The 14805-nt window shown below is 50.9% G+C and overlaps 1 protein-coding gene across 2 annotated transcripts; it reads right to left on the reverse strand.

Annotated features, from left to right (window-relative positions):
* Window positions 1-7110: 7110 nt before the first annotated feature.
* Window positions 7111-14432, reverse strand: LOC104027722 (torsin-1A-interacting protein 2). 2 transcript variants are annotated; one of them, XM_075710677.1, is made up of 5 exons: window positions 14324-14432; window positions 12302-12604; window positions 10700-11020; window positions 10193-10291; window positions 7111-9287 (listed from the first exon to the last, which is right to left on the reverse strand). In XM_075710677.1, exons 1-5 carry the CDS (start codon window positions 14355-14357, stop codon window positions 8521-8523), a joined length of 1524 nt encoding a protein of 507 aa, XP_075566792.1. In that variant the 5' UTR covers window positions 14358-14432; the 3' UTR covers window positions 7111-8520. The 2 variants fall into 2 exon arrangements, with proteins under 2 accessions (XP_075566792.1, XP_009476818.1); XM_009478543.2 differs by having other exon boundaries at window positions 10127-10291.
* Between the last annotated feature and the right edge of the window lie 373 nt (window positions 14433-14805).

Raw genomic sequence — 14805 nt, forward strand, 5'->3', positions numbered from 1 at the left:
GCCTGCCCCTCGTACCGCCCTGCCTGCGGCCGGTCCCAGCGCCCGGCCCCTCGCCAGTGTCTCGCCGCTTTTTGGAGCTCCTTGGCAGCCCCCGCAGCGTCCCGGGGCAGCGGCGTGATGCAGCGAGCGGTCCCGGCTGAGCCGTCCGCGGTCTGGGACACCCGGGCTGCAAAACCCCCGCTCCCCAGCGAAACCCTCCGTTCGTTTCCGCCTGCACAAAAAAAAACCATCTGCTGCCCGATTCATCTTTCCTGCCCTTGCTGGGCCAGCTCTTAGTGCACCCCTTTGGGCCCTGCTCGGGCCGGAGGGCAGCGAATGCTCCGTGCTGGGAAGGGTGGGAGGAAAATGGCACCCACGGCACCGAGAGCTGCTCTTGCTGGTGTGGCAGCTGAATCACGCCCGCACGGTGAGCCAGCCTGATGACCTGGGCCTTACTGAGAGGACACAGCTGCCCGGAGGCCCCAGCTCTCCGCCACAGTTTGTTAAGTGACGTACCAAAACCCGGCTTAAGTCTCACGTGAAAGTTGTTCTCCGCCACCTCAGTTCGCGCGTCCTTGTCTTTATGCGGTAACTGCAAAAAGCACGCTGCAAAATCAGACCGCTTGAAGGTACTCGCAGCGGTCTGCTCTCTGCCTGAGGCCTTCTCAGAAGATGCAATGGCACCTCAGAAGCCCCCATAAGCTCTCTGAGGCCTTCCAGGCTAAAGAAATCTGTCCATCCTCATCTTCAGGTGCTGCTTTCAGGCTGGCACGCTGAGGTAGTCAACTGTGCAACTTCAGAGGAATGAATTTGCTTGCTGGTACCTTCCCCCCTCCTTTCCGGATCCCCCCCGCTGTGCCTGTGATCAGAAGGCAGCTCTTGGCAAGATGCTGCACGTCTCTGTGCCGGCACACCTCGGCCCTCCCGGGAGCCGGCTGCTGTGAGCCATGGGCAGAGGCTGTGCAAAAAATGGCATCAGGTGTCCCCAGCCTGGGGCAGGCGTCTGGGGAGCAGCGGTTTCTGCCTGCCAGATGTCCTGTCATGAGTGTGGGAAGGTGATCTGAGTCCTCTGCCTCTCCCCCACCAAGCGTTTCAGCCTCAAGGTGGAGGGAGGGGAGAGGAATGATGGGGGGGTGTCAGCAGGGGGGAGCGACTGGGGACTCCGGATCAAAGCTGTTTGCTAGCAGGCAGGGGGCAAGGGGAGGAGGGGGCGATCTGCTTCTGACCCACCCAGAGAAAATGAGGGTGAGGAGCACTGACAAATAACATGGTTGTGCCATGAGCTGCCTTCTACAAAGGCAGGGGGGGAAAGCTTCAGAGTCAATTCTTGGCTTTCCTGCTCTGCTGCAGCCCTGTGTAATGTTCCTCTGGAGCCAGCTCCTGCCCTGCAGATAAGCAAAGCTGCAGAGAGGCGCAGAGGTGGGGAGAGGCTGTGCGTAAGAAGAAAAGGGGGGCTGGCTCCAGCTGAGCGAGGGAGTGGGTAGCAGCACGGGTCTCACACGAGTTTCAGTGTGCCTGATCTTCTTCAGCCCCCCTCAAAAGCAATGTCTGAGCAGGAGCCCTGGGAGGCAGAAGCAAGCTGTCGAGTACCGCTCAGTGCAGAGAAGATTTGGGGAGGGGGATCTGCGTGTGAGGCACTAAGAGAGCGTGACGGGACAATTCCAGGTGGCCTGCAATGCTTTCCCCTCCAGGGCCCCTCTGTGGCCCCTCTCTCCTGACCTTTCTGGCTAGTCCTGCTCTCATCCCACAAGCACAACTCCCGAGCCTCTTCTGATCACAGGGGTGATGCAAGTGCGGTGTGGAAGGCAGTGAGACAATGTTAAAATGCTGCTTGCCATTTTACATCCTGAGTTTAAGCAGTGTGGTTGCTTTCTTGACGTTCAGAGGAGATTTTGAATACTCTCAGTCAATGTAGGAGCAAGGGTATAGGATTTAAAGGTTCCCCCATAGTCTTGAGACTCCCCAGGTAACCAGTGTATGGAAGGGTTTGATAGTGCCATTGAACTGATTAATACATTTAAAAGCTTGCTAATGAAACCATGACCAGCCACCCCACCACAAACAGCCTCCAGTCTTGTAATCGTTTGTAATCCACTTCTCCCAATTTGTATTTTTTTTTCCTACTGTCTTTATTTAGACCATAAAGTTGGCACTTTCTAACTGGGCCAACTGGTTCTGCTGTGGGCTGTATTACGTGCATGAGCTGGCTGAGCTCTGTACATGCAGCAGCCCTTTGTGATTTTGCATTCAGCCCTGCCATTACAAGGCGCTTTTCCCCAGTTGCTTCCCAGTTTCACGTGCCCTGTTGACAGAAAGTAGGTCTGCATTGCCACCAGGGAATGTTTAAAAGATTCACAAATGTTAAGGATCTCTTCTTTATTAGCACCCAAGATCAGGACCACGTGGTTTAATCCTAACAGTCTCTCCATAACCAGAATTGAGCTGGGGCCAGCCAACATGTTTTGTTGTAGGTGCCAGCCACATTCAGATGCATGGGCTGCTTAGCGGGAATGATTCGCACTCATCTCCAGCCCTCTGGAAGTTGCCTGGGATTTCAACGTCTTGTCTCATTCAACTGGGTTTCATCAGCCAACTGTTTCTCCAAAAAGCTTCCAAACACAGTCAGGAGGGCAATCAAAGGGCATTGCCTCTGGTGAGGAGGAACGGTGTTTGCTGCTGCTGTTGCAGCAGGTCCTGCAGGACTGGAGTAGACCATCCTCTAACATGGCCTGAAGGGATTTATTCTGCTCTCAACTCACTTGCACATGTCACAAATGTCAGCTGTCTTCCTGTGGGGCAAGTCCTGGGATCATAATTATAGAGGCTGAGAGTTTAGAAAAATGCATGTGAGAGACCGGCCTGGAGTGTAAAGGTCTTTGGATACCTCTTTATTTCTCTGTGTGTGTGTTTTCCTCCCGTTGACCAAGCTGCTGGAGGGAGCCCATCTTTGATAGCAGTCTTGCAGGACATTGCACTGGGTTTTTAGTCCTTCCCTCTGGCTGAACAGTCCCAGTAACCCAGCTGGCTTTACCTGGTGCTTGCCCCAGCATAGATGCCCCCCGGGAGCAGAAACAACAACTGGACTTTGCTCTCCCTGTGAGGAGGAACCTGTGGGGTCCAAGGCTCCACTCTGCAGATACAAGCTCCAACCAGGGAAATGGCCGGTCCTTCTGAGCAGCTCCAAGAGTTCAGCTCCATTAACATCGAGAAAACAGTGGCTTCATTCAACTCAAGCTGTAATTGTGGGAAGAGGCCGTGTCTGCTCCCCCATGGAGATCACCATGACCTGAAACTGCTTCCCAGAGATGTCTAAGTGGTCCCTGGGTTGCTGGGGCAGAGGATGGAGCAGACCTCAAAGGCGGTATGGTGTGGGGAGTCTGTTTCCATCCCTTGTGTCGAAGCATGCTGCTGCCTCTGCTCTGGCTCTGAGAGGATCCTCAGCTCTCGAGTGCCCTCACGAGGGATCTGCAGAGCCCTCTCCTTGGACTGAGCATAATTGTGCAGTCCGGCCAAAGCGGGGAGAGGCTAGTGGGAGGTCTGCTTATGGCTTTGACCCCTCCCTGTGCTGGGAACACACTTGCAAGCTGTATTCTTCAAGCCTTTTCATTGCAGGCTCTTGGATCTGCATCCCGCTGGCTGAGGCCAAGCTCCCTTGTGCAACTCATTGTACAGCTGCTTCCCCTGGAGAGGCGAAGGGGGAAAATAAAAAAAAGTCATAAGCTCCCAATATCTGCAAATCTCTCTTACAATGGAGTTTTTTTAGGCCTAAAAGCAACCTCCGAGGGACCACCCTGCGGCAGTGGAGCCTGTCCATGAGTGGAGCTGCAGGAGGGTTAAACTGTGGACGAGCTCCCAGAGGTTAAAGCTCAACAGGAGAAACGTGGCTCAGCTGGGTTCACTGCCAGTCTCTTTGCATCCTGCCTTCTTCCAGTTTTAGTCCATGCTGGTGCAAAGGGGTAAAAAGAGATGTGGCACAATGTACCTGTCGCAGGGACAGGGGTGCTGCAAGCAGAGCAGGGTGGCACACCAAGCCTGTGCAGTGCCAGCTGGGCCACTCACCTTTAAACACTGGGGATGACGAGTTTATGTTAGCTCGCGAGGCAGTGGCACGCTCACACATATAATCAGCGCTAGTTTTGTGGCAGAGCTGTCCAGACTGGCCTTCCAGAACTGGTTTTGCCCCTCAGCTGAGCTGCTATGTAATTTTCAAGGTAGTTTTTAGGGTCCTTGAGCACCCTGTGGCAGCACATCCTTCCCTGCAGAACTACTCCTGCAGAGAACGGGACTGAAAAAAAAAAAGGGAAAGATAGTTGGGGAGGGGGATGCATTGTTTAATAGGCCAAGTAGAATAAGAATTTTTTTGTAGATAAGGAATTGAAAAATAATTCAGTTTTAGCATTGACATAATGGCAGGCAACTGATAAGCTCCAGCCAAACCCATGGCCTTGCCATGCTTGGGCAATGAGTGTATGTGCAGGAAGAGATGCTCCTGGAGAGATTATGAACTAGGTGCACGGGGTACAGTTGAAGGGAAGAGCTGCCCTTGGCACAGGTGGATGTGATGCCCAGGAGGAAGAAATTCATTTAGCTCAGATGGCGCAGAGCTGGACCATGTCCTGTTCTGTCCCGGTCTTGTGCTGACCTGTCGCAGCCATCAGAGAGCTGGTGGGAAGGAGGAGATTTAGTTCCTCCGGAGCTGCCGTGGGTGCACCCGCTCTCAGCTGTGCCCCATGTCCTTTGCGTCTCCCGGCGGTCTCCCTCTGCACATGCTGCACCCATGCCAGCACCCTGCCCTGGGGAAGCATGCACCAGAGTGCAGTGTTTCTGAATTAATTCAGTCTGGGAAGAAGAAGGGAACCCAAATCCCTGGCTGGGAGAAACAAGCTGGAGGACCTTGCTGGGGGTCCTGCCACCCTCCCTCTCCCGCCCCCCGAAATGACACCAGGGCAAGCCCCCCTGGGGTGCGGGAGGAAGGGGATGGTGTGGAAATGCTGCAGCTCGGCACAGAGGGTGGGAAGGTCGGCCTCACACCTCTGCGTCGGCATCTCTCCTTTTCAGGGAAGCGCTGCTCGGCCATTTCAGGGACTTGCAGGAGGCTCTTGCTTGGTACGTATTAAAGATCCTTTCTCTGAACGGGCTGCAGATTTAGCCCCAAAGTTTACGGAGAGGCGCAGTCACTGCTGAGCAGCCCCTGGACTTGCCTGCCCTGGTGACCCTGCCTCTCTTCAACAGCAGGCACCACGCCCACTCTGGGTTCAGCCTGGTTTTTTGGAGCAGGTACAAGGATGATGATGCTATTTCCGATACAGATCATGGTGAGCACATCATCTAGGGGAAAACCACCAGTGCACCCTTCTGCCTAGAGAAGCTCTCAGAGCTCGTTCAGCTGCTCCCTTTGGACTCACTTCTGAATTCACGTGCAAGTCTAAAGCAGCCTAGTTTTGACATCCAGCAATCACTGCACCTGGTGACACTGGATTTTCATATGAATCTTTGGGCTAGGACCAAATCTTGTCCTTTTGCATCAGATGACAGGAGATGAGTGATGTTTACTTCTGGCAATCGATCACAAGAACATCCATTTGAAAATAAATGCCAATGTTATTTATGAGTATTTAGGTTGCCAGGCCCTGGACAGAGACTGAAGAACTTCCAGAATAAAAGGGTAAATCCTCTTTCTTTTTTCCATCCCTCTCTCTGTTTAGGCCAGAGCTGGGCAAAATAATTCACCACAAACATAAAAATTTGTGTGTGCTGAGGTGGTGTGACATTGGGTGGAACTGATCTGATCAAGGGTGTTGAAATGAGAAATATTTGCTTTCCATATTTCTAAAATATTTCAGTTGCCAGTGGATCTCAGTTTAATTATTAGCATTAAGTATTATGCAAACCTCAGTATGTTTCAGCCTGGGTTGAATTCAGCAGCTGTTTAGGGGTTTGTTTTTAGTTTTGCCATAGTTGAAAAAGCTGCAAATGTTTGCCCCAAACAACTGATAAAAATGTTGTTTGGAGTTTTTCCAGAAAAAGCAAATACTCACTTTGTTTGCACAACTGCAACCTTGACCTAAATAAAACTTTGTCCAATATGATGATCTCTTTTGCTTAATGAACTGAAAATAGCTTGGGGGGGGGGGGGGGGGGGCGGCGGGACACCGTAATATGGTAAGACTCCAGTATCACTTTGAAGACTTTGCTGGTTTCTTTCATCATCTCATTATTTATTTTTAAATAGAAGTCTTGTTTCAGAAGCAAGCAGATATTTTGTCTTTAAAACGTCATAAAAATATCTCTGCATTAGAACAGCTCAGGTGGATGATGCTTACATGGATGTGCCCAAGCAGTGTGTTGCTTACCTTGGCTATGCATTGCAAACACAGTACATAAAACAGAGCGAGATAATGTTAAAATACAGATTTCCCTCACGATATTGACATAACATGATTAATAGTCTGCCGGTTCTTATATCAACACCCATACTGAACCGTGCAGAGCAGAAAGAGTGTTTTCTGTTACCAAAGTAGTGTATAGCAATGAAAAGGAGGGAGGGGAGGAAGCAACCCATACCTCATACAAAACCATGCCCTGGGCTGCCCCGCTGATGCTGGGCTCCAGCAGGTAATTCTCACATCTAGCCCAGTGTTTGTCATGGTTAAAACCCTTGTGGTCTTGTCTTCGTGTGTTCTTTCGTTAGAACATGAACAAATAACGCCCTCCTCTTCCTTCATTTTGTCCCCTCCTCCAAGTTAATGGCCACAAATCTCCTGAGACAGGTCAAGGCACACGGCAGGAGGAAAGAAGAGACAGGCTGTGGTCTTAGGGTGCAGGGCTGTGCCTCAGCTGAGCCATTGGTGGGACAGATCAGCACGGCACCATTGGCAGGAGACCCGGCCAATGCCAGGGTCCAGTTGCTGTAAGGGACACTCAGATGCTCTGCTTGTAAAAACACAGTAGTGTTCTCAATTTGTGTCTTGTTTGGATACAGAGCCTGGGTCTGCAAGGCCCCAGTCTATGCTGCTTATACGGAAATAAGCCATGCTCTGCTACAGCTGCTCCTTCTCTGGCAGGCAGCACTGTAGGCACAAGGGACTGACACCTGGGGCTGATTATTGGGTTATTATAAATGTTGTAACCTGCACCTAACCCCCCCAGGGGTTCCCTGAGTTGGCTGCTCTGCCCCAGAGCATCTGCAGAAATGCAGCATGCAGGGGCACCACAGTGTTTCCAGGACTTGGATTGCTCTTCCTGGGATGCAGAAGAGGAGGCACGGTAAGAAACCAACCTGCTTCATTGAGGATTTTTAGTGTTAACACCAGAGATTTTGTCTTTACCAGCTATCCCGGCACTGCTCCTAGTTGTTTTAGCATATGCCAGAGCACCAGTTGCCTGGCAGGGAGGCAAATGTACCTTTGGAGGGTAAGGACCTGGTGTACTACCCTATGTGGTTTGAAATAAATTATCATCAGTCTTAACATCTACATTCATCAATAAAAGTTAGCTGGGGAGAGGCAGGCAGATGGCTTCCTGCCCTACACACAGATCAGAGATCTGGGTGAAGAGCGATCTATCATGTAGGACCAAAGCTGATGCATCAGCCCAAAGAGATAGTCATAGCCTTGTGGTGGCAAAGGGATCAATAGGGGGCTTTTTTAATTTAAAAGAGGTAGCATTAAGGTAAACTGTATTACTCATTCTTTCATCTGTGCAATCTCTTGAGGCTTCACACTATCAGAGTGACAGTAAGGTGGTTTCTGTTTCATTGCTCTCCATCTTCAGAGCTTATTCTCTGGCATATGGGATTCCCTCATGGGCTCCCCCCATTTAGTGCAGTGTTTAAGTGCTGACAACCTGAAATTTCTTCTAATTGATGTTTAGGGGATTTCTGAATTGCAGGTTTGTTTGAACATCCTATATTTAGGATCTAGTCTTTGCTGGGTCACTGTGCTTTGCACAGTCACTCAGCCTGTGCAAGTGGGACTCTATCTGGACTGACTGGTTAAACCCTTGACTAGTAAAATAGTTTTCTTTTTGAAACATGCCTTCAAAATGTTGGGCTTTGGGGAACTTGACCTTCCTGTGTTCCAGCAGCTCTCTGCAAAGAGGGAGAAACCTTTTAGATTAAGTACATTGTGAGACTGATGTACACAACACTAGCAAACTGAGGGGTAGGGAGAAATGAAAGAGCTACTGAATAGAATTATCTTTCTGGCATAATAGTTGTGTACGCTATTTGTGTATTTCCTGATAGAAATGCTATCTGCAAAGTTGTATTTTCCCTCCTGCCTCCCCATGCCGTGATGTTCTCCTGTGCAATTAGCAGTCTAAAATATCTGCTCTTCCCATCTGCCAGAAGGAAGTGTATGATCTGTCACCTCTAGGACTCAGCTGGCCAAATGGCCTGGATCAACTCGTACCTGTCCAACTCTTCCCAGGAAGGTACAGGAAACAAGTTGAAGAGAAACATCATTGGTTGTGCCTCCACCTGCACCGGAGTCAGCCAGGACCATCTTTCCAACCCTTCCCAGGCTCTGGCAGCCTTTGCCCCTAGGGTTTGGTGTGGACATGGCAGCCCCCCTTCTCAATGGTCTGCACCGGGTGGATTGGCAGGACCAGGTGGGAGATGCGGCTCCACAGCCCACTCAGCTTGTCAGAGTCCATGTGGTCGTAGGAGCTGGGGGTGCTGGTGTTGGTGAACTTGGCCCAGAGGAAGTCACGGACTCTCTCTTCCACCTGCTGGAGGCTGATGTGGGTGTCCAGCATCTCCTCCTCCAGCAGCACAGTCAGCAGCAGCGCCACATCCTTGAAAGCAGCACTTTCGTGGTCGCAGTATTTGTAGAAGATGAGGGTGGCCCCCGCTGGCAGCAACTCGAAGCGGTGTATCACAGCAGCACGGCCCCCAGCCTGGAAAGCTAAGCTCAGCTCTGAGTCCACCTCCAGCTTGGCCTGGTCACTCTGGAGCCTGGATTTATCTGTGCCATTGATCTGGACCATGCTGGCATGCAGGGCAGCCGAGTAGGTGTCAGCCACATGGGTGCTAAGGCATTGCAAGGTCCGCTCACCCTTGCGGGCAGCCGTGAAGATGATGATGGCTGGCTGCGTGTGGTGGGACGCACTGAGGTGCTTCTGCAGGAGCTTGCACCCGCGAAGCCACAGATGGGGACTCTGCCCTGGAAACCTGTCCTGCAGCTGGTTGAACTGGGACAGAAAGGCCTCCACCGTGGGGTTCTTGAGGGCTTGCTGGGACTTGGAGGTCGAGCTGCCGAAGCAGAATATGCAGAAGCCGAGCAATATGAGGCTCATGATGACAAGCCCTGTTCAACAGGGGAGAGACCCAAGACGGGGAACAGAAGTCAGTCCCAAGTGATCTGCAGTGGTATGCTGGAAAGTAGCTACAAGAGGTCTTTTTCCCCTCCCAGACCTTCCCCACTACCCCAGGAAAGTGGTTCGGGTTGGCACGCTTTCTGAGGTCCCAGGAATGGTGAAGAGGCTCCTTGCCCTGTGTTGTGAAACCCATGCTCCTACACACCAGCCAGGGAGGACTACAGCTCCAGAGATGGAGGCAAGGCTACAGCTTTGTTGTCACAGTGCAAAATTTCCTGAGGAAACTGCAGCTGGCCACAAACTTTCTTCTCTTCCCTCCACTCTGTTTTTTTTAAGGTTTATGGCCGTTCGGAGCACCTACCTCCACATATGGAGGTGTCTGACCCAGCTAAGGTGCCTTGCTCACTACCTTCCTCCTAGCTATGCTGGGTGAAAAAAGGCTACCATGCTTCTGCTCAGGAACAGAGGACAGCAAGGTCCAGACACAACCACTTGTGTCCCTCTCCATGGCAAAGCAGGGTCTCTTTCCACCAGGAGAAATGTGTGGTGCAGATCAGCATCACAGTTCCTGCTTGGGGCCCCACAACACAGAGGGGGACTGGGAAGGGGGACCATCAGCATAGGAGCCTCAGACCTCCCAGGATGTGCCAGGGTACTCCTGGCATGCTGAACACAATGTGCCTGCTTTTGAGGCTGGAGAGCTGGAGGGAAAGCTGCTACTATAGGCTCAAAGTGAGCCTATTTTTAAGACAATGGTTTTTCTCTCAAACCCTCAGAAAAGGCTGTGAAAGGTCCTGAGAGAGAAGAAGAATTAACTGTGCTTCATTACTTGTTCCTGCAGGATGGCTGCCTTCTGGTCGACGAGTAATGCACAAGGGAAGCTTCTTTTCCTCACCTTTCAGCCAGAGGTACTCTTTGGCCTTCTCCTGGTCTGTGTTTTGGGTGGTGACGTTCTGCAAGCAGGACTGAGCCTCTAGCTTTGGGGCTGTGTGCCCTACAGTAAGAGAAAGAAATGTGCCACTCAGTGTTGAGGGAACAGGTAAGTTGGGCTCTAATAAGAAAAGCAACAGAGCTGCCAGGAGCTCCCAGCTGAGGGAGAGACTTAGAAGTGAATACTGCTTTGGGTTAATACTGCTTTGAGTCTTGGCTCCCCCTGCTTTTAGGGTAGGGGAAGGAGAAAGATGATGCAGAGTGCAGCATGGTTCATGCCTTTCAAAGCAGGACAGTAGCCAAAGGAGAGAGAAAGAGAGAAGCCAGTTAATTTCTTATACCTTCTTTCCTGCTTGATTCCAGAAAACTGACAACAGGCTCTAGAGAGCTCACCATACTGTTTTTCTAATGCCTGTGGAAAGTGTAGGCATGTGCACAGTGGAAGAGCAGCAGCGTGCAGCTACCACCTCACCTTTGGTCCCATGTCTGTTCCTTAATGTGCCTTGGGATCCGCTCTCCTGTGTTTCTTGCTCTATGTGCTCTTCTGGCTCCTGCTCTAGGAGAGGGGCACTGGTGCTCTTCTCTGACAAGAGGCCCTCAGTGATATCTTCTGTGGCAGTCGCATCCGAATGTGTCATTTTACTGTCAGAACTCAGTGACTTGCTGCTTGACGTAGCATCTTCCTCTGCTGTGTAGGAGTTTTCACACTGCTTGCTTGTCTCCTTGTCCTCCTGTGTTTCCTGGTGGACAGGGCTGTCTCCTTTGCTGTCCATTTTATTGTGGGTGAGCCTGGCTGTAGGGAATAAAATTCGCAGACCTATGCTTAGTCTCTTTCAGCACAAGAACCAACAACCCTTTCTCCTGCTCTGCCTCCTCTAAGCAAAGGCCCAGGTGTATTGGGTTTGCGTGGCAAGGTTTCGGTAGCCGGGGGGGCAGCTACAGGGGTGGCTTCTGTGAGGAGCTTCTGTGAGAAGCTGCTTCCCCTATCTCTGATAGAGCCAATGCCAGCCGGCTCCAAGATGGACCCACTGCTGGCCAAGGCCAAGCCCATCAGCAACAGTGGTAGCACCTCTGTGATAACATATTTAAGAAGGGGAAAAAAACCCAACAGAACACAAACTGCAGCTGGAGTGAGGAGTGAGAATATGAGAGGAACAACTCTGCAGACACCAAGGTCGGTGAAGAAGGAGGGGGAGGAGGTGCTCCAGGCACCAGAACAGAGATTCCCCTGCAACCCATGAAGACCATGGTGAGGCAGGCTGTTCCCCTGCAGCCCATGGAGGTCCACGGTGGAGCAGATATCCACCTGCAGCCTGTGGAGGACCCCATGCTGGAGCAGGTGGATGTGCCCAAAGGAGGCTGTGATCCTGTGGGAAGCCCATGCTAGAGCAGGCTCCTGGCAGGACCTGTGGACCCATGGAGAGAGGAGCCCACGCTGGAGCAGGTTTGCTGGCAGGACTTGTGACCCCGTGGGGGACCCACGCTGGAGCGGTCTGCTCCTGAAGGACTGCACCCCATGGAAGGGATCCATGCTGGAGCAGTTCGTGAAGAGCTGCAGCCCATGGGAAGGGCCCATGCTGGAGAAGTTTGTGGAGGACTGTCTCCTGTGGGAGGGACCCCACACTGGAGCAGGGGAAGAGTGTGAGGAGTCCTCCCCTGAGGAGGAAGGAGCAGCAGAGACAACGTGTGATGAACTGACCACAACCCCCATTCCCTGTCCCCCTGCGCTGCTCGGGGGGAGGAGGTAGAGAAAATTGAGCCTGGGAAGAAGAGAGGGTTGGGGGGGAGGGTGTTCTTAAGATTTGGTTTTATTTCTCATTACCCTACTCAGTTTTGATTGGCAATAAATTAAACTGATTTCCCCAAGTGGAGTCTGTTTTGCCTGTAATGGTAATTGCTGAGTCCTTATCTCGACTCATGAGCTTTTTCATTATATTTTCTCTCTCCTGTCCAGTTGAGAAGGGGAGTGATAGAGCAGCTTTGATGGGCACCTGGTGTTCAGCCAGGGTCAACCCACCACACCAGGTTATCAGCATTTTGGAAATGCTGTACACACAGAAAGGGAAAGACTCACCTTCATCCAAGTCATCGTCTTCCTGGGATCTTTCTGAGACACCATCTCTTGTCTTCCCAGATTCTTCCAGTGATACTTCAGTTTCCTGGGGGACATTCTCCTCTACTGTGGGGCCAGCTGAATCCAACAGTGTCATCTCTCCTCCATCAGCAGTTGGTGATTTACAGACCAAAGAGTCTTCCTCTGGTTTGCAGGAGGTCTCAGGCCACCTGCTTGTCACTTGGTGCTCAAGTGTTTCTTGGGTGGGCTCTTGGTGCACAGGATGCTCTGCTGTGCTTTCCACCTCATCCTGGGGTGGCCCAGCTGTTGGGATCAGAGTTCACAAGCTCAGCTAGCCATACAGGAGTCAGTGCTTTACCACCACCCTGTAAAACTCCCAGTTCTTGCATTTCAGAAACATCTACCCGCAGTGAGATGGGGGGAGAGAATAGGGTGACCAAAAGTGAGAATTCATGGGTCGAGATCAAGACAGCTGAATAGGTGAAGGAAAGTGGGGGGAATCACACGCAATGCAAAGGCAATCACTCACCACCTCCTACAAGCGGGCTGATGCCAGGCTAGTCTCTGAGTAAGGGCCACCTTGGAAGCCAACCCCCTCTCCCTTTCCTCCTGTACCCCAGCTTTTGTTGCTAGGCATGATGTTATACTGTATGCAATATCCCTTTGCCCACCTTGGGTCCCACCCGATCTTCTGCCTGCCCCAGATTATTTGCTTGGCGGGAGGAGAGGGGGAGAAAAGAGAAAGCCTTGATGCTGTGCCAGCACTGTTCAGCAATAGCCAAAACACTGCTGTGTTATCAACATTTTTTTTTTTTTAACCACATATCCAAAACACAGCACTGTACAGGCTCCTATAAGGAAAGTTAACTCAATCCCAGTCTGTGTTCCACACTGTCCTATGTGGGGTGGGCAGGCAATTCTTTCATTAAGTGGTGGGATGTGTTACCACATCTTCCACAGATAGTGGGTTTTCCTAGGTTGGTAAATTAAGGTGATGGATTTGAAGAATTTCTAAGGCTGTTGTTGAGTACTGGCCAGAACAGTTATGCCAATGCACTTCAGGCATCTGTCTGAATGTAAATGTTAGCTCTGCTTGTGCTCCTTCTCTGATCCTGTTCTGGAGGTGCTCTCCCAAAATGCTATGGCAACATATAATTAAAAGCAAACAGTAGGGCATAATTCAATAGAGAAATTCTGAGGCTGAACACAAGCATTTGCAACATATTCTGAATCTTACAAAACCAAACAGTGCAGCTCAAACTTCAGGTGCTATTTATGAAAAATTGCTTATGAATGATCAAGCACTACAACGACACAGAACTGATTGTGCTAAAATTAGAATGAAGACTTTGATAAAAATGGCAAGGAACTCCCTACTAATTTGAAAGCAGAGAAAAGTTGCACTTGTCATGTGTCAGAACATGCTGTCCTCTGGAGGATGATTTTTATACTCCTTGTTGCCAAGTATTACAGGAGCACTATCGACTGCCTAGGACAGATCTGAGCTCCTTATGGCATCACGGTATCACTGAAACACTCACATGTAGTAGTCATAACAAGGCGCCTGGAGAATGTAAGTACACATTAGAAACTGAAATATGAGGAACCTGGAGGTATCCTGCTATTCAAGCTGGGCACAAACAGTACTCCTTGCCCTGCCTCCTCCAGAGGTTTCCCATCCACAGGTAGTGGAAAATTGGCTTATTATTTAAGCATCTGTAGACAGGAAGCACTGGGATGCAGGGAAGAATGCTCTCCCAGTCTGGAGCTCCATCTTTAGCCCTCCTTGTGCTGCCACCCTGGACAGAGTCTAAGCCTGTTGCAGATGGGAATCCAGAACTGAAAGTAACTTGTCATTCTTTCACCTTACAAAAAAAGATAGCAACTTGCTTTTCTTGGCCTGGAAAAGAGGGGATTCTTTTATTTTTTATTTTTATTTTGCTTAGGTTTCCCATGTCACTGTTAAAATCTTCTTGCAAAGGCATTTTCCTAGTAGATGGAGTAAGCATAGGATTCACTTACCTCCAGACAGATCCACGCTTGGATTCTCTTCCATTTTCTTTCTCCCCTGGAGCTCTGCCTTCTGCACCGTTTTGTTTCACTTTCTCTTTTGGTCATAAGGAGACGTATTTCCTCATTGTTCAGGTGGCTGACCAAGCCCCTCTCACAGACATCCTGTCTTGGCCTCAGGAATTGCAACTAAATGCCTGTAAACCTGATAAGCACAAACACAGGAGCAGTGATTCATGGTGGAGAGAGGCTCCTCCCTCCATGCTTACCCAGGTGGTGTGAAAATGGAGGGATGCCACCGATAACCGTGAACCACCAGCCCAAGGGCTATTAGCTGTTTTGCTTCCCAGCAGGCTACAAGCAGTCCAAGCGCTAACGCAAACCGCAGTTGCCTCGGGACAAGCCGGTGGGGTGAGGCATCAGTCCCTCATCCAGATGGACTTGGATGGACTCGGCTGTGCTCTGAGATGGCAGGCCTGGAGGCTGGGGCTTGG

This window comes from Pelecanus crispus, chromosome 5 (genome assembly GCF_030463565.1).
Source record: "Pelecanus crispus isolate bPelCri1 chromosome 5, bPelCri1.pri, whole genome shotgun sequence".
Classification (NCBI taxonomy): domain Eukaryota; kingdom Metazoa; phylum Chordata; class Aves; order Pelecaniformes; family Pelecanidae; genus Pelecanus; species Pelecanus crispus.

Bases quoted from the DNA above. Each gene is read 5' to 3' on its own strand.
- LOC104027722 (XM_009478543.2), bottom strand. From the start codon at position 14,357: ATGGAAGAGAATCCAAGCGTGGATCTGTCTGGAG. The intron at 12,605-14,323 runs GTAAGTGAATCC...TGATCCCAACAG, and splicing joins AAGCGTGGATCTGTCTGGAG to CTGGGCCACCCCAGGATGAG. The intron at 10,292-10,699 runs GTGAGGTGGTAG...CTCTTACTGTAG, and splicing joins GAACAGACATGGGACCAAAG to GGCACACAGCCCCAAAGCTA.